The 19,177-nt window shown below is 52.4% G+C and overlaps 1 protein-coding gene across 1 annotated transcript in view; it reads left to right on the top strand.

The window, feature by feature from the left end:
* Positions 1–19,177, top strand: part of LDHD (lactate dehydrogenase D) — a 98,118-nt gene that overhangs the window by 22,264 nt on the left and 56,677 nt on the right. The window contains exon 3 of the mRNA XM_075326278.1: positions 3,571–3,712. Within this exon, the coding sequence (XP_075182393.1) occupies positions 3,571–3,712 (142 nt within the window). The remainder of the gene's footprint in view (positions 1–3,570; positions 3,713–19,177) is intronic.

Below are 19,177 nucleotides of genomic sequence, written 5' to 3'. Positions count from 1 at the left end.
ACCCTATTAACGATTTCGTTGACGACCTAGATGAGATGCACGAAGGCGTGTTGTTGCGTCCCCGTTTCCGCGCCCCTCTCTGCACCGATTGGTTAGCTCCAGGTGCAGGTGCGGCTTCGATCCGAAAAACACACCAACAAAGCGACCGGGTACAATGGACGAAGGAATCAGGGTGGAGACGCAGGTTCTATCTCAAAGCAAAGCGCAAAAGAAGTGACAAAGGGTGACGCGATCCAAAATGTAACCGCTAGATACGCCCCCTGCATGCCCAATCAGAACGCAGTATTGGCCGCCAATGAAAGCGGAGGGGGGGATGGAAAAAGCGACGCAAATGCACGCCTACGTGACTCACTGCATTTTACAACGCCCCTAATGGGATTGGAATCGTTAACATAGTTGCTGTGTGACAGGGTCCCAGCGATTTGAAAGATCGTTATACGGGACGCATGCTCGTTCATAAACTCGTTATGTGTGACACCCAACATGCGATTTCAACAACGACTCATAAACGATCCAGAAAGTGTGACGTAGTAGCGATCTCGTTCACGATCTCGTTATGTGTGACTGGACCTTTAGTCATAGCAGCCGGAGATAAGGGGATCAGGTCGGGGTAAGTCATAGCAGCCGGAGATAAGGGGATCGGGTCGGGGTAAGTCATAGCAGCCGGAGATTAGGGGATCGGGTCAGGGTAAGTCATAGCAGCCAGAGATAAGGGGATCGGGTCGGGGTAAGACATAGCAGCCAGAGATAAGGGGATCGGGTCAGGGTAAGTCATAGCAGCCAGAGATAAGGGGATCGGGTTGGGGTAAGTCATAGCAGCCGGAGATAAGGGGATCGGGTTGGGGTAAGACATAGCAGCCAGAGATAAGGGGATCGGGTTGGGGTAAGTCATAGCAGCCAGAGATAAGGGGATCGGGTTGGGGTAAGTCATAGCAGCCAGAGATAAGGGGATCGGGTCGGGGTAAGACATAGCAGCCAGAGATAAGGGGATCGGGTCAGGGTAAGTCATAGCAGCCAGAGATAAGGGGATCGGATCGGGGTAAGCCATAGCAGCCGGAGATAAGGGGATCGGGTTGGGGTAAGTCATAGCAGCAGGAGATAAGGGGATCGGGTCGGGGTAAGACATAGCAGCCAGAGATAAGGGGATCGGGTTGGGGTAAGTCATAGCAGCAGGAGATAAGGTGATCGGGTCGGGGTAAGTCATAGCAGCAGGAGATAAGGGGATCGGGTCGGGGTAAGTCATAGCAGCAGGAGATAAGGGGATCGGGTCGGGGTAAGACATAGCAGCCAGAGATAAGGGGATCGGGTCAGGGTAAGTCATAGCAGCCAGAGATAAGGGGATCGGGTCGGGGTAAGTCATAGCAGCCGGAGATAAGGGGATCGGGTTGGGGTAAGTCATAGCAGCCAGAGATAAGGGGATCGGGTCAGGGTAAGTCATAGCAGCCAGAGATAAGGGGATCGGGTCGGGGTAAGCCATAGCAGCCAGAGATAAGGGGATCGGGTCGGGGTAAGACATAGCAGCCAGAGATAAGGGGATCGGGTTGGGGTAAGTCATAGCAGCGAGAGATAAGGGGATCGGATCGGGGTAAGCCATAGCAGCAGGAGATAAGGGGATCGGGTCGGGGGAAGACATAGCAGCAGGAGATAAGGGGATCGGGTCGGGGTAAGTCATAGCAGCCAGAGATAAGGGGATCGGGTTGGGGTAAGTCATAGCAGCCAGAGATAAGGGGATCGGATCGGGGTAAGACATAGCAGCCAGAGATAAGGGGATCGGGTTGGGGTAAGTCATAGCAGCCAGAGATAAGGGGATCGGATCGGGGTAAGCCATAGCAGCAGGAGATAAGGGGATCGGGTTGGGGTAAGTCATAGCAGCAGGAGATAAGGGGATCGGGTCGGGGTAAGTCATAGCAGCAGGAGATAAGGGGATCGGGTCGGGGTAAGTCATAGCAGCAGGAGATAAGGGGATCGGGTCGGGGTAAGACATAGCAGCCAGAGATAAGGGGATCGGGTTGGGGTAAGACATAGCAGCCAGAGATAAGGGGATCGGGTTGGGGTAAGTCATAGCAGCCAGAGATAAGGGGATCGGATCGGGGTAAGCCATAGCAGCAGGAGATAAGGGGATCGGGTCGGGGGAAGACATAGCAGCAGGAAATAAGGGGATCGGGTCGGGGTAAGACATAGCAGCCAGAGATAAGGGGATCGGGTTGGGGTAAGTCATAGCAGCCAGAGATAAGGGGATCGGATCGGGGTAAGACATAGCAGCCAGAGATAAGGGGATCGGATCGGGGTAAGCCATAGCAGCCGGAGATAAGGGGATCGGGTTGGGGTAAGTCATAGCAGCAGGAGATAAGGGGATCGGGTCGGGGTAAGTCATAGCAGCAGGAGATAAGGGGATCGGGTCGGGGTAAGACATAGCAGCCAGAGATAAGGGGATCGGGTCGGGGGAAGACATAGCAGCCAGAGATAAGGGGATCGGGTCGGGGTAAGACATAGCAGCCAGAGATAAGGGGATCGGGTCGGGGTAAGTCATAGCAGCAGGAGATAAGGGGATCGGGTCGGGGTAAGTCATAGCAGCAGGAGATAAGGGGATCGGGTCGGGGTAAGACATAGCAGCCAGAGATAAGGGGATCGGGTCGGGGGAAGACATAGCAGCCAGAGATAAGGGGATCGGGTCGGGGTAAGACATAGCAGCCAGAGATAAGGGGATCGGGTCGGGGTAAGACATAGCAGCCAGAGATAAGGGGATCGGGTTGGGGTAAGTCATAGCAGCAGGAGATAAGGTGATCGGGTCGGGGTAAGTCATAGCAGCAGGAGATAAGGGGATCGGGTCGGGGTAAGTCATAGCAGCAGGAGATAAGGGGATCGGGTCGGGGTAAGACATAGCAGCCGGAGATAAGGGGATCGGGTCGGGGTAAGTCATAGCAGCCAGAGATAAGGGGATCGGGTCGGGGTAAGCCATAGCAGCCAGAGATAAGGGGATCGGGTCGGGGTAAGACATAGCAGCCAGAGATAAGGGGATCGGGTCGGGGTAAGTCATAGCAGCAGGAGATAAGGGGATCGGGTCGGGGTAAGACATAGCAGCCAGAGATAAGGGGATCGGGTCGGGGTAAGTCATAGCAGCAGGAGATAAGGGGATCGGGTCGGGGTAAGTCATAGCAGCCGGAGATAAGGGGATCGGGTCGGGGTAAGTCATAGCAGTGGGGAATAAGGGGATAAAAAGCCGGAACCTGTTGGGTTTTGTGCGGTGTTGTTGCTGTAGCTTAAGGGTCACCGCACAGATATACTGATAGACGCCTGTGTCCGGTGCCGAGCTGTGCCGATACGTCAGTGACTGAGCGCGCTCTCCAGATCTGTATGGAGCATTATGGTGCTCTTCACGCAAATTCAATTCCAACCTGTCGCCATTGTTTCCACATCATGGCGATCGGTGCAACAACATGATTTACTTGTCATTCCTTCATAACAGCTCTGATCTTTGCCTCTGTTCCTACACCATGCTTTACACTGCAGCTCTTATTAGTGACTCTGGGCTGGAGTCTGTAATCCCTTTTCTCTGATCATCTCTTTCAGCTCTCGGCCTCCTGATGCTGTCATCTGGCCGCAGAACACAGAGGAAGTCAGCGAGGCGGCAAAGCTTTGTTATACACACAACGTCCCCATGATTCCTTTTGGCACAGGAACAGGGCTGGAAGGAGGAGTGAGCGCTCTGCAGGTGGGTGGACTCTGCAGGTGGGTGGACTCTGCAGGTGGGTGGACTCTGCAGGTGGGTGGACTCTGCAGGAGGAGTGAGCGCTCTGCAGGAGGAGTGAGCGCTCTGCAGGAGGAGTGAGCGCTCTGCAGGAGGAGTGAGCGCTCTGCAGGAGGAGTGAGCGCTCTGCAGGAGGAGTGAGTGCTCTGCAGGAAAGTGGACTCTGCAGGAGGAGTGAGCGCTCTGCAGGAGGAGTGAGCGCTCTGCAGGAGGAGTGAGCGCTCTGCAGGAGGAGTGAGCGCTCTGCAGGAGGAGTGAGCGCTCTGCAGGAGGAGTGAGTGCTCTGCAGGAAAGTGGACTCTGCAGGAGGAGTGAGCGCTCTGCAGGAGAAGTGAGCGCTCTGCAGGAGGAGTGAGTGCTCTGCAGGAAAGTGGACTCTGCAGGAGGAGTGAGCGCTCTGCAGGTGAGTGGACTCTGCAGGAGGAGTGAGCGCTCTGCAGGTGAGTGGACTCTGCAGGAGTGAGCGCTTTGCAGGTGAGTGGACTCTGCAGGAGGAGTGAGCGCTCTGCAGGTGAGTGGACTCTGCAGGTGAGTGGACTCTGCAGGAGGAGTGAGCGCTCTGCAGGTGAGTGGACTCTGCAGGAGGAGTGAGCGCTCTGCAGGTGAGTGGACTCTGCAGGAGGAGTGAGCGCTCTGCAGGTGAGTGGACTCTGCAGAAGGAGTGAGCGCTCTGCAAGTGAGTGGACTCTGCAGAAGGAGTGAGCGCTCTGCAGGAGGAGTGAGCGCTCTGCAGGAGGAGTGAGCGCTCTGCAGGAAAGTGGACGCTGCAGGAAAGTGGACGCTGCAGGAGGAGTGAGCGCTCTGCAGGAGGAGTGAGCGCTCTGCAGGAGGAGTGAGCGCTCTGCAGGAGGAGTGAGCGCTCTGCAGGAGGAGTGAGCGCTCTGCAGGAAAGTGGACTCTGCAGGAGGAGTGAGCGCTCTGCAGGAGGAGTGAGCGCTCTGCAGGAGGAGTGCGCGTTCTGCAGGAGGAGTGAGCGCTCTGCAGGAAAGTGGACTCTGCAGGAGGAGTGAGCGCTCTGCAGGAGAAGTGAGCGCTCTGCAGGAGGAGTGAGTGCTCTGCAGGAAAGTGGACTCTGCAGGAAGAGTGAGCGCTCTGCAGGTGAGTGGACTCTGCAGGAGGAGTGAGCGCTCTGCAGGTGAGTGGACTCTGCAGGAGGAGTGAGCGCTCTGCAGGTGAGTGGACTCTGCAGGTGAGTGGACTCTGCAGGAGGAGTGAGCGCTCTGCAGGTGAGTGGACTCTGCAGGAGGAGTGAGCGCTCTGCAGGTGAGTGGACTCTGCAGGAGGAGTGAGCGCTCTGCAGGTGAGTGGACTCTGCAGGAGGAGTGAGCGCTCTGCAGGTGAGTGGACTCTGCAGACGTAGTGAGCGCTCTGCAGGTGAGTGGACTCTGCAGGAGGAGTGAGCGCTCTGCAGGTGAGTGGACTCTGCAGGAGGAGTGAGCTCTCTGCAGGTGAGTGGACTCTGCAGGAGGAGTGAGCGCTCTGCAGGTGAGTGGACTCTGCAGAAGGAGTGAGCGCTCTGCAGAAGGAGTGAGCGCTCTGCAGGTGAGTGGACTCTGCAGGAGGAGTGAGCGCTCTGCAGGAGGAGTGAGCGCTCTGCAGGAGGAGTGAGCGCTCTGCAGGAGGAGTGAGCGCTCTGCAGGAAAGTGGACGCTGCAGGAAAGTGGACGCTGCAGGAGGAGTGAGCGCTCTGCAGGAGGAGTGAGCGCTCTGTAGGTGAGTGGACTCTGCAGGAGGAGTGAGCGCTCTGCAGGTGAGTGGACTCTGCAGGAGGAGTGAGCGCTCTGCAGGTGAGTGGACTCTGAAGAAGGAGTGAGCGCTCTGCAGGTGAGTGGACTCTGCAGAAGGAGTGAGCGCTCTGCAGGAGGAGTGAGCGCTCTGCAGGTGAGTGGACTCTGCAGGAGGAGTGAGCGCTCTGCAGGAGGAGTGAGCGCTCTGCAGGAGGAGTGAGCGCTCTGCAGGAAAGTGGACGCTGCAGGAAAGTGGACGCTGCAGGAGGAGTGAGCGCTCTGCAGGAGGAGTGAGCGCTCTGTAGGTGAGTGGACTCTGCAGGAGGAGTGAGCGCTCTGCAGGTGAGTGGACTCTGCAGGAGGAGTGAGCGCTCTGCAGGTGAGTGGACTCTGCAGGAGGAGTGAGCGCTCTGCAGGTGAGTGGACTCTGAAGAAGGAGTGAGCGCTCTGCAGGTGAGTGGACTCTGCAGAAGGAGTGAGCGCTCTGCAGGAGGAGTGAGCGCTCTGCAGGAGGAGTGAGCGCTCTGCAGGAGGAGTGAGCGCTCTGCAGAAGTGAGCGCTCTGCAGGAGGAGTGAGTGCTCTGCAGGAAAGTGGACTCTGCAGGAGGAGTGAGCGCTCTGCAGGTGGGTGGACTCTGCAGGAGGAGTGAGCGCTCTGCAGGTGGGTGGACTCTGCAGGAGGAGTGAGCGCTCTTCAGATGAGTGGACTCTGCAGGAGGAGTGAGCGCTCTGCAGGAGGAGTGAGCGCTCTGCAGGTGGGTGGACTGCAGGAGGAGTGAGCGCTCTGCAGGTGAGTGGACTCTGCAGAAGGAGTGAGCGCTCTGCAGGTGAGTGGACTCTGCAGGAGGAGTGAGCGCTCTGCAGGAGGAGTGAGTGTGCTGCAGGTGGGTGGACTCTGCAGGAGGAGTGAGCGCTCTGCAGGTGAGTGGACGCTGCAGGAGGAGTGAGCGCTCTGCAGGAGGAGTGAGCGCTCTGTAGGTGAGTGGACTCTGCAGGAGGAGTGAGCGCTCTGCACGTGAGTGGACTCTGCAGGAGGAGTGAGCGCTCTGCAGGTGAGTGGACTCTGCAGAAGGAGTGAGCGCTCTGCAGGTGAGTGGACTCTGCAGGAGGAGTGAGCGCTCTGCAGGTGAGTGGACTCTGCAGACGTAGTGAGCGCTCTGCAGGTGAGTGGACTCTGCAGGAGGAGTGAGCGCTCTGCAGGTGAGTGGACTCTGCAGGAGGAGTGAGCGCTCTGCAGGTGAGTGGACTCTGCAGGAGGAGTGAGCGCTCTGCAGGTGAGTGGACTCTGCAGAAGGAGTGAGCGCTCTGCAGGAGGAGTGAGCGCTCTGCAGGTGAGTGGACTCTGCAGGAGGAGTGAGCGCTCTGCAGGAGGAGTGAGCGTTCTGCAGGAGGAGTGAGCGCTCTGCAGGAGGAGTGAGCGCTCTGCAGGAAAGTGGACGCTGCAGGAAAGTGGACGCTGCAGGAGGAGTGAGCGCTCTGCAGGAGGAGTGAGCGCTCTGTAGGTGAGTGGACTCTGCAGGAGGAGTGAGCGCTCTGCAGGTGAGTGGACTCTGCAGGAGGAGTGAGCGCTCTGCAGGTGAGTGGACTCTGCAGGAGGAGTGAGCGCTCTGCAGGTGAGTGGACTCTGAAGAAGGAGTGAGCGCTCTGCAGGTGAGTGGACTCTGCAGAAGGAGTGAGCGCTCTGCAGGAGGAGTGAGCGCTCTGCAGGTGAGTGGACTCTGCAGGAGGAGTGAGCGCTCTGCAGGAGGAGTGAGCGCTCTGCAGGAGGAGTGAGCGCTCTGCAGGAGGAGTGAGCGCTCTGCAGGAGGAGTGAGCGCTCTGCAGGAGGAGTGAGCGCTCTGCAGGAAAGTGGACGCTGCAGGAGGAGTGAGCGCTCTGCAGGAGGAGTGAGCGCTCTGTAGGTGAGTGGACTCTGCAGGAGGAGTGAGCGCTCTGCAGGTGAGTGGACTCTGCAGGAGGAGTGAGCGCTCTGCAGGTGAGTGGACTCTGCAGGAGGAGTGAGCGCTCTGCAGGTGAGTGGACTCTGAAGAAGGAGTGAGCGCTCTGCAGGTGAGTGGACTCTGCAGAAGGAGTGAGCGCTCTGCAGGAGGAGTGAGCGCTCTGCAGGAGGAGTGAGCGCTCTGCAGAAGTGAGCGCTCTGCAGGAGGAGTGAGTGCTCTGCAGGAAAGTGGACTCTGCAGGAGGAGTGAGCGCTCTGCAGGTGGGTGGACTCTGCAGGAGGAGTGAGCGCTCTGCAGGTGGGTGGACTCTGCAGGAGGAGTGAGCGCTCTGCAGGAGGAGTGAGCGCTCTGCAGGTGGGTGGACTGCAGGAGGAGTGAGCGCTCTGCAGGTGAGTGGACTCTGCAGAAGGAGTGAACGCTCTGCAGGTGAGTGGACTCTGCAGGAGGAGTGAGCGCTCTGCAGGAGGAGAGAGCACTCTGCAGGAGGAGTGAGTGCGCTGCAGGTGGGTGGACTCTGCAGGAGGAGTGAGCGCTCTGCAGGTGAGTGGACGCTGCAGGAGGAGTGAGCGCTCTGCAGGAGGAGTGAGCGCTCTGTAGGTGAGTGGACTCTGCAGGAGGAGTGAGCGCTCTGCAGGTGAGTGGACTCTGCAGGAGGAGTGAGCGCTCTGCAGGTGAGTGGACTCTGCAGAAGGAGTGAGCGCTCTGCAGGTGAGTGGACTCTGCAGAAGGAGTGAGCGCTCTGCAGGTGGGTGGACTCTGCAGGAGGCGTGAGCGCTCTGCAGAAGGAGTGAGCACTCTGCAGGAGGAGTGAGCGCTCTGCAGGTGGGTGGACTCTGCAGGAGGAGTGAGCGCTTTGCAGGTGGGTGGACTCTGCAGGAGGAGTGAGCGCTCTTCAGATGAGTGGACTCTGCAGGAGGAGTGAGCGCTCTGCAGGAGGAGTGAGTGCTCTGCAGGTGGGTGGACTGCAGGAGGAGTGAGCGCTCTGCAGGTGAGTGGACTCTGCAGAAGGAGTGAGCGCTCTGCAGGTGAGTGGACTCTGCAGGAGGAGTGAGCGCTCTGCAGGTGGGTGGACTCTGCAGGAGGAGTGAGCGCTCTGCAGGAGGAGAGAGCACTCTGCAGGAGGAGTGAGTGCGCTGCAGGTGGGTGGACTCTGCAGGAGGAGTGAGCGCTCTGCAGGTGAGTGGACTCTGCAGGAGGAGTGAGCGCTCTGCAGGAGGAGAGAGCACTCTGCAGGAGGAGTGAGCGCTCTGCAGGTGAGTGGACTCTGCAGGAGGAGTGAGCGCTCTGCAGGTGAGTGGACTCTGCAGGAGGAGTGAGCGCTCTGCAGGTGAGTGGACTCTGCAGGAGGAGTGAGCGCTCTGCAGGTGAGTGGACTCTGGAGAAGGAGTGAGCGCTCTGCAGGTGAGTGGACTCTGCAGAAGGAGTGAGCGCTCTGCAGGAGGAGTGAGCGCTCTGCAGGAGGAGTGAGCGCTCTGTAGGTGAGTGGACTCTGCAGGAGGAGTGAGCGCTCTGCAGGTGAGTGGACTCTGCAGAAGGAGTGAGCGCTCTGCAGGTGAGTGGACTCTGCAGAAGGAGTGAGCGCTCTGCAGGTGAGTGGACTCTGCAGAAGGAGTGAGGGCTCTGCAGGTGGGTGGACTCTGCAGGAGGCGTGAGCGCTCTGCAGAAGGAGTGAGCACTCTGCAGGAGGAGTGAGCGCTCTGCAGGTGGGTGGACTCTGCAGGAGGAGTGAGCGCTTTGCAGGTGGGTGGACTCTGCAGGAGGAGTGAGCGCTCTTCAGATGAGTGGACTCTGCAGGCGGAGTGAGCGCTCTGCAGGAGGAGTGAGTGCTCTGCAGGTGGGTGGACTGCAGGAGGAGTGAGCGCTCTGCAGGTGAGTGGACTCTGCAGAAGGAGTGAGCGCTCTGCAGGTGAGTGGACTCTGCAGGAGGAGTGAGCGCTCTGCAGGTGGGTGGACTCTGCAGGAGGAGTGAGCGCTCTGCAGGAGGAGAGAGCACTCTGCAGGAGGAGTGAGTGCGCTGCAGGTGGGTGGACTCTGCAGGAGGAGTGAGCGCTCTGCAGGTGAGTGGACTCTGCAGGAGGAGTGAGCGCTCTGCAGGTGAGTGGACTCTGCAGGAGGAGTGAGCGCTCTGCAGGTGAGTGGACTCTGCAGAAGGAGTGAGCACTCTGCAGAAGGAGTGAGCGCTCTGCAGGAGGAGTGAGCGCTCTGCAGGAGGAGTGAGCGCTCTGCAGGAAAGTGGACGCTGCAGGAAAGTGGACGCTGCAGGAGGAGTGAGCGCTCTGCAGGAGGAGTGAGCGCTCTGTAGGTGAGTGGACTCTGCAGGAGGAGTGAGCGCTCTGCAGGTGAGTGGACTCTGCAGAAGGAGTGAGCGCTCTGCAGGTGAGTGGACTCTGCAGAAGGAGTGAGGGCTCTGCAGGTGGGTGGACTCTGCAGGAGGCGTGAGCGCTCTGCAGAAGGAGTGAGCACTCTGCAGGAGGAGTGAGCGCTCTGCAGGTGGGTGGACTCTGCAGGAGGAGTGAGCGCTTTGCAGGTGGGTGGACTCTGCAGGAGGAGTGAGCGCTCTTCAGATGAGTGGACTCTGCAGGAGGAGTGAGCGCTCTGCAGGAGGAGTGAGTGCTCTGCAGGTGGGTGGACTGCAGGAGGAGTGAGCGCTCTGCAGGTGAGTGGACTCTGCAGAAGGAGTGAGCGCTCTGCAGGTGAGTGGACTCTGCAGGAGGAGTGAGCGCTCTGCAGGTGGGTGGACTCTGCAGGAGGAGTGAGCGCTCTGCAGGAGGAGAGAGCACTCTGCAGGAGTGAGTGCGCTGCAGGTGGGTGGACTCTGCAGGAGTGAGCGCTTTGCAGGTGGGTGGACTCTGCAGGAGGAGTGAGCGCTCTTCAGATGAGTGGACTCTGCAGGAGGAGTGAGCTCTCTGCAGGAGGAGTGAGTGCTCTGCAGGTGGGTGGACTCTGCAGGAGGAGTGAGCGCTCTGCAGGTGAGTGGACTCTGCAGGAGGAGTGAGCGCTCTGCAGGTGGGTGGACTCTGCAGGAGGAGTGAGCGCTCTGCAGGAGGAGTGAGCGCTCTGCAGGTGGGTGGAATCTGCAGGAGGAGTGAGCGCTCTGCAGGAGGAGTGAGCGCTCTGCAGGTGAGTGGACTCTGCATGATGGCCGTAGATCTGTGCTCTGCTGAGAAATCTGATTACAGATATCACACACGGGTATATAGTAGTGTAACACATTGATATTGTATATACTGCCAGATCAAAGAAACAAGACTCTGCGTATACCGACACACCGTAACCAGGGGACGCTGCGTACACCAACACACCGTAACCAGGGGACGCTGCGTACACAGACACACCGTAACCAGGGGACGCTGCGTACACCGACATGCCGTAACCAGGGGACGATGCATACACCGACACGCCGTAACCAGGGGACGCTGCGTACACCGACACGCCGTAACCAGGGGACGCTGCATACACCAACACGCCGTAACCAGGGGACGCTGCGTACACCGACACGCCGTAACCAGGGGATGCTGCGTACACCGACACGCCGTAACCAGGGGACGCTGCGTACACCGACACACTGTAACCAGGGGACGCTGCGTACACCGACACACTGTAACCAGGGGACGCTGCGTACACCGACACACCGTAACCAGGGGACGCTGCGTACACCGACGCACCGTAACCAGGGGACGCTGTGTACACCGACACACCGTAACCAGGGGACGCTGCCCATAGTAAATAAGTGAGTGGGAGTTGAGTATGTCTGATGTATAAAATAGAATTGTATCAATCTGTTGTTGATGGACGGAGATACCATCGTTGGAGACTCCAGGGCCTCCTCCCACTCCACTTCCTGTAGAGAGGGAATTAGGAGCCTCCATTTGTCATGTACCGGCAACGTCACAGATTCCACTCCAACCGATAACGGGTGTGTATAGATAGACGAAATCATACCCCGGAGCCCCTGTGACTTCAGTATGCCTATCATTGGGAACGACGATATCAATGCCCGTGACCCTGTCCTCTGCAGATGAGACTGAATCGCTGGACAGAGCTGCAGATACCTAAAGAATTGTGAGCGTGGAACGTTGGAATCGGTTTGTATCTGTCCAAACCCCTCTCTTGTTTTCCTGTCCTGTCTTTTGCTTGCCCATCATGGCTGCAGTTGGGGAACATTGTGCAGCCAGGTGATGAAGGAGGCTTTTGCTGCCATCTGCATAATGAAACAGATTGACTCCACCCGCAAAAACATGCAGCAAATGACTACAGAACAGTTGTAGTTTTACGCGGAGTAAGGCCTTCACCTGTACCCTGATGAAGGGGTGGTTTGCTAAAACCTGAACAGTGCTGCTGCAGAGGTCCCAACTATGGATACAAGCCAAATCCGCAACCAGGCTAGTATGGCCCTTCACCTGCAGATGGCCATACTGCAACTCCGTGCAGATGATCGGTAAGGAGAACTGAAGCTCATTGAGCAATTACGTATGCAACACTCTGCAGGGCGATAACTTGACAAGCAGAGTGACAAGCTAGGAGTCTGCACCTGCTAGAACTGACTACAACCATGTTCGTCTCACCAGCACCATGAGTCCCACAAGCCTGCTACAGCCAAGCCCCATGCTGCGGACTTACCTTTGCTGGAGAAGGATGGAGACCTGGATAACTCCGCCCAACCTTTCAGATACTCTGCAGATAGTACAAGATCCTACTTGCACAATGGGTCAGGTACCTAACTCCATGACTGAGAGGCGCAGCCCTCAAGGTATTCATAGCTCTACCCAGAGAGCAGGGTGGAGGTTGAGTCTTTCAAAAAGGCCCCAATGAAGGAGTTCAACATCACTCCTAAGATGTACTGGCGAACATTCTGCAAAATCCAGCATGGCTCTCATGGCCTATACTGCCCTCTCCAACCACCAGAAGCTTGCCATGGAGAATTGAGCCAGCAACATGTCTATCACCACTGTGGAGGCCATAAAAGACTTGTCCCTGAAGGAGCAGATCCTGAATGTCTGTCCACCGTGCGTGCAACAGTTCGTACTGGACAGGGAATCTAAGGACGTGGCTCTAGCAGTCAGTGGGTAAAATGTTTGAAGGGTTTTTAAGGGATACTATTATGGAATGTCTCAATGTTAATAACTGTTTAACTCCATATCAACCTGGATTTATGAAGGATCGCTCCTGTCAAACTAACCTGATCAGCTTCTATGAGGATGTAAGCTCTCACATGGACCGAGGAGAATCATTGGATGTCATTTATCTCGACTTCGGTAAAGCATTTGACACTGTCCCACATAAAAGACTGCTAAGTAAAATGAGAAAGCTTGGGCTCGGGGAAAATGTGTGTAGATGGGTAGGTAGCTGGCTTAGTGGTAGAAAACAAAGAGTGGTTATTAATGGTGCATACTCAGATTGGGCCAGGGTTACTAGTGGGGTGCCACAGGGGTCTGTATTGGGCCCCCTACTATTTAATATATTTATTAATGATCTGGTGGATGGTTTACAGAGTAAAATATCAGTATTTGCAGATGATACAAAACTATGTAAGGTAGTTAACACAAAGGAGGACAGTTTGCAACTACAGATGGACTTGAGTAAATTGGAGAATTGGGCTGAAAAATGGCAAATGAGGTTTAACACAGATAAGTGTAAGGTTATGCACATGGGAAGGAGAAACAGATGCTACGATTACTTACTAAATGGGAAACTGCTGGGGAAATCAGACATGGAAAAAGACTTAGGCATCTTAGTGAATAAGAATCTAAATTGGAGTGCCCAGTGTCAGGCAGCAGCCACCAAAGCAAATAGGGTGATGGGATGCATTAGAAGAGGTCTGGGGGCACGAGATGAAAACATCATTCTCCCTCTGTACAAATCACTAGTCAGACCACACTTGGAGTATTGTGTGCAATTTTGGGCGCCGGTGCTGAAGAAAGACATTACTGAACTTGAAAGGGTTCAGAGGCGGGCTACTAAAATAATAAATGGAATGGGTGCATTACAATACACGGAAAGGTTATCAAAATTAGGTCTATTTACTCTAGAAAAGAGAAGACTTAGGGGAGACCTAATAAATATGTACAAATATATCATAGGGCCATATAGAGATCTCTCCCATGATCTGTTTGTACCAAGGACTATGACAAGAACAAGGGGGCATTCTTTTCGATTGGAGGAAAGAAAATTCCTACATCAGCATAGAAGAGGGTTCTTCACGGTAAGAGCAGTGAGGCTCTGGAACTCTCTTCCTGAGGAAGTGGTGATGGCCAACTCACTGAATGAATTTAAGAGAGGAATGGATGCATTTCTTGTTAGCAAAAGTATAGAAGGTTATAAATAGCATAATCTTACAGGTAGATAGAAGAGCGACCAAGATTATTAGAGGAATGGGTGTGCTGCAATACCAAGACAGGTTATTAAACTTGGGGTTAGTTAGGAAAAACAAAGGCTTAGGGGGATCTAATCACAATGTATAAATATATGAGGGGACAGTACAGAGACCTTTCCAAAGATCTCTTTACACCTAGGCCTGCGACTGGAACACGGGGGCATCCGCTACGTCTTGAGGAAAGAATGTTTAATCATAATCACAGATGAGGACTCTTTACTGTACGAGCAGTGAGACTATGGAGCTCTCTGCCGTATGATGTTGTATTGAGGGATTCACAAGTAAAATTTAAGCAGAGCCTGATCGCATTAATTGAAAAATATAATATTACCAGTTATGTATATTGGATTTTATGACAGGGTGTTGATCCAGGGAACTAGTCTGATTGCCGTATGTGGAGTCAGGAAGGAATTTTTTTCCCCATTGGAGCTTATTTGACACATTGGGGTTTTTTTGCCTTCCTCTGGATCAACATGTTAGGCTACGGGTTGAACTAGATGGACTTAGAGTCTCCCTTCAACCTTAAAAACTATGAAACTATGAAACTATGAGCCTAATAGACTCCTATGTTGCCAGTCAGGGACCGTAGCTCCAGGAGAATTAGTGTCCACTGGAAAGGCCCTTGCCAAAGGCTTACCATTCATCCTGCTGCCCATGCCAAAAGCTGAGCCTCGTGGTCTACCACAGCTGCCTGCAACAACCCCGTCCCTGATTTCTGCAGGTGCCCATGACAACTTGCAGCCAGTCAGTGTGGGGCTTAAAGACACCGGGGCCGAACGAATCCTCATCCTCTCTGAATTGAAGTCCACTTAAGACCTTATTCCTGGGAAGACTCTGACTGTCACCAGGATTGGGGGTGTCTGCCAATCTCTACCGATGGCCCGGGTTTTCCTTGACTGGGGGGCCAGGAGGGGATTAAGCAAAGTGGGGGTCTCCAAGAACCTCCCCACAAATGTTTTATTGGGATAATATAGGACAGTTGTTTGCTCAATACATTCCTGACAACCCTCCCTGATCTGGTAGTTCATGTAAACTAACATTTTCTGTAACTGTATATACTGTATTGTTTTCTCCCCTTTTCTAATATATTTTGTATATTTTTATAAACACTGCCTACTTTTCAGATTAAATATATAACATCTAATAGCCTCATTCCTCTTGCTCTATAAAGCACATCCCTGAAGCCTCCTGAGGCCAAACATTACCAGTTACGTTCGTTCAATCAACCTGTATAAACGATTGGGGTGGCAGCTAGCTTTTATTGGGTTATTGCGGAGCTTGGCAGGGACAAAAACAAAGTGTGTGTATGTATATACTGTATGTAATGTGTGTGTGTGTGTGTGTGTGTATATATGTATATACATATATATATATATATATATATATATATATATATATATATATATATATATATATATATATATATATATATATATATATATATTATACAATTTTGCATGTATTGGAATCAGGTGTGTATATACTATGCGTTCACTATGAAAACGCCCAATAACCGGCTTAGTAGTGAAACCAGATGTCGCTTCATCTATCAAATGTTAGACAGTTGTGTATTGTTCTGACGATTGGAGACAGTGGACTGCTGTTTGGGACAAACTGGTGGCAGTAGTGCGATATCTGTGTGATCTCCCCAGTTGTCCTCTGACAGATAGCATTTCATAGTGGAGATGGATAGCGACCCAAAACATATTGCGAAAGCAAAGTGGAATATTCTGCAATGGCCGAGTCCTCACCAGATCTCACCCCATTGAGCTACATTTCACAAGATTTAGGGTACCTTCACACTTAGCGATGCAGCAGCGATCCGACCAGCGATCTGACCTGGTCAGGATCGCTGCTGCATCGCTACATGGTCGCTGGTGAGCTGTCAAACAGGCAGATCTCACCAGCGACCAGTGACCAGCCCCCAGCCAGCAGCGACGTGCAAGCGACGTTGCGCTTGCACGGAGCCGCCGTCTGGAAGCTGCGGAGACTGGTAACTAAGGTAAACATCGGGTATGGTTACCCGATGTTTACATTAGTTACCAGTGTGAGCAGGGAGCAGGGAGCCGCGCACACTGAGCGCTGGCTCCTTGCTCTCCTAGCTGCTGTACACATCGGGTTAATTAACCCGATGTGTACAGCAGCTACATGTGCAGAGAGCCGGAGCCGGCAGCACAGGCAGCGTGAGAGCTGCTGGTAACTAAGGTAAATATCGGGTAACCACCTTGGTTACCCGATGTTTATCTTGGATACAGCTTACCTCAGCTGTCAGATGCCGGCTCCTGCTCGCTTCATTTGTCGCTCTCTCGCTGTCACACACAGCGATCTGTGTGTCACAGCAGGAGAGCGGCTTTGAAGAAAACGAACCAGGGCTGTGTGTAACGAGCAGCGATCTCGCAGCAGGGGCCAGATCGCTGCTCAGTGTCACACACAGCGAGATCGCTAATGAGGTCACTGCTGCGTCACAAAAAGCGTGACTCAGCAGCGATCTCGGCAGCGAGCTCGCTGTGTGTGAAGCACCCCTAAGACAAAATGTACCGTAAGTAGAAAGAGCCACAAACAAGGAACAACTGAAGTCACCGCAGTAAAGGCGGCAAAGCCTCAACACCAGAGGAGACATCCATGACCGGAAGCCTCACACTGGAGAAGACCAGCGATGGAGACATCCATGACTAGAAGCCTCACACTGGAGAAGACCACCGATGGAGACATCCATGACTAGAAGCCTCACACTGGAGAAGACCAGTGATGGAGACATCCATGACTAGAAGCCTCACACTGGAGAAGACAAGCGATGGAGACATCCATGACTAGAAGCCTCACACCAGAGAAAACCAGGAGACCAGCAATGGAGACGTCCACAGCTGAAAGACTTCTGTCATTGCTGCAAAGGATTCTTCACAAAGGGTTAAAAATTAACAATTTATTTCTGGGAAGGTTACTTTGCCCAGTCACTATTGAGCCCCTGAAATGAGGAGGATTTGAAAAAAATGACTGCAATTCCTAAACGTTTCACAGGAGATTTTTGATCAGCCCCTTTATATAAATTTGAAAGTCTTCACCTCAATTGTATCTCTGTTTGTTTCATTTTATATAAAAAAAATAGAGACCTACAGAGCTGAAATCACGACGATTCAGTCACTGTCCAAAGATTTGTGGACACAACTGTATATATCAGACGATCCCCAATAGACTTCCCTTTTCTGTATGTGACATTAGGAAGTGGGGAACCTTCAGGTCCAGGTCACCAAGACAATGTTTTTTCAGTACCTGGTTAACTTTATTGGTTTGATTGCCAGGTTCCAATCATTCGTGAAATCCTTGTCCTTTTGTCTTACCTTTGGAATAGAGGATAGATTGTCTATCCCTCTTCAAGGCATTTGTAAAGGCAAATCTTTTTGATATGTGCTGGATACCCCCTTTTGAGAAAATCTGGCTTTCAAATCCCGAGCTTAGATGCAATAGATCGCATGCAGCGCTTCCAATATTTCCAGCCTTGATAAGGTCGGTCTTGATAAATTATTTAATAAAATATACATGTGTGTGTATATAATAAAACAATGTGTTTCGGCTCTATTCATAGAGCCTTCTTCAGTTTAAAAAAACTTATAAAAAACGAATAATGTGCACCTCAGTGTTATACAGTAGTCCACATAGTTCTGTGAAGCATTTAGGGGTTCAAAATGATCAGTATGCCCATACATGAATTCCTTGATGGGTCTAGTTTCCAAAATGGGGTTACTTGTGGGGGGTTTCTGATTTATTTTTTTTTTGGTACCTTATGGGCCCTGCAAATGCAACATGGTGCCCGCAATCAATTTCAGCCAAATTTGCTTTCCAAAATTCAAATATTGCTCCTTCTGTCCTGAACCCTCCCGTTTGTCCCTGCGCCAATTTAGCGGATAACAAATTGTGTGGTCCACGTTTTGGTGTTACCTCTTGTAAAAGTGCAAAATTCAATGATAAAGCAAAATGTTTGTGAAAAAAATGAAATGTTCAATATGATGACCTAAGGTTATCAAATTCTGTGAAGATCCTGTGGGTCCAGCGTGCTCACTATACCCCTGGATATTTATTAACTATTTTGTGTGACATAACTCTCTGGTTTAAAGCCATAAAAATTAAAAGTTTGAAAATTATGAAATTTTCAACTTTTTCACCAATTTTAGATTTTTTTTTCTAAATAAATGCAAAAAATATTGTCCTAAATGTACCACTATCACGAAGTACAAAATGTCATGAAAAAACAGACTCAGAATCACCAGGATCCGCTGAAGCATTCCAGAGTGATCAACCCTTACATCCCCAGGCGATTTTCCGTTTTTTTGCTCCCCTTCTTCCAAGAGCCGTATTTTTTTTTTTTTTTTTCTGTCAATCTTGCCATATGAGGGCTCGTTTTTTGCGGGACAAGTTGTACTTTCGAATGAAACCTTTAGTTTTACCATGTAATGTACTAGAAAATGGGAAAAAAATTCCAAGTGCTGTGAAATTGCAAAAATGGTGCAATTGCACGACAGTTTTTGTGATATTTTATTCAACGTGTTCACTATATGGTAAAACTAATGTGTCACTGTGATGCCACAGGCCGGTACGAGTTCATAGATAACAAACATGTATACTTTTATCTAAGGGGTTAAGAAAAATTCAGACGTTCATCCAAAAAGAGTAGCACTTTTTGCACCATTTTTCACGACCCGTAGCGGTCTCATTTTTCGGATCTGAGGCTTGCCTTATTTTTGGTGTCTTGAGCTAATGTTTTCAATGACACCATTTTTGTGCAGATGCTACAGTTTGATCGCCTGTTATTAAAAAAAAACGTTGCGGCAAACAAAAACGTAATTTTGCCGTTTTGGAATTTTTTTTCTCACCATGCCGTTTACCAATCAGAATAATTTATTTTTATACTTTGCTAGATCGGGCATTTCTGAACACGCTGATAACAAATATGTGCTTATTTTTTTTAACTGTTTTATTTTCATTGGAGCGAATGGGGGGTGATTTTTAAATTTTAGGTTTTTGGAGTTTTTATTTCATATTTTTAAATATCTTTTTTTTTTAATTTATTTTACTAGTCCCCTAGGGGATTTTATTGATCCACTGTCTGATCCTTGTTCATTTCTGTTGATTAGAGCTACACAGCTCTGATCAGCAGAAATGCTTCTTTCCTGTCAGTGGCAGCGCTCTGTCGGCTCTGTCAGCTCTCACAGCAACCAATCACATCACAGCTTTCAGCTCTTAGGGGCACTTTGCACACTACGACATCGCAGCTGCGATGTCGGTGGGGTCAAATCGAAAGTGACGCACATCCGGCGTCGCAGGCGATATCTGAGTGTGTAAATCCTTTTTGATACGATTTACGAGCGCAAAAGCGTCGTTATCGTATCATCGG

Source organism: Anomaloglossus baeobatrachus, chromosome 10 (assembly GCF_048569485.1).
Source record: "Anomaloglossus baeobatrachus isolate aAnoBae1 chromosome 10, aAnoBae1.hap1, whole genome shotgun sequence".
NCBI lineage: Eukaryota > Metazoa > Chordata > Amphibia > Anura > Aromobatidae > Anomaloglossus > Anomaloglossus baeobatrachus.
This window is presented reverse-complemented; position numbering and strand designations above follow the sequence as displayed.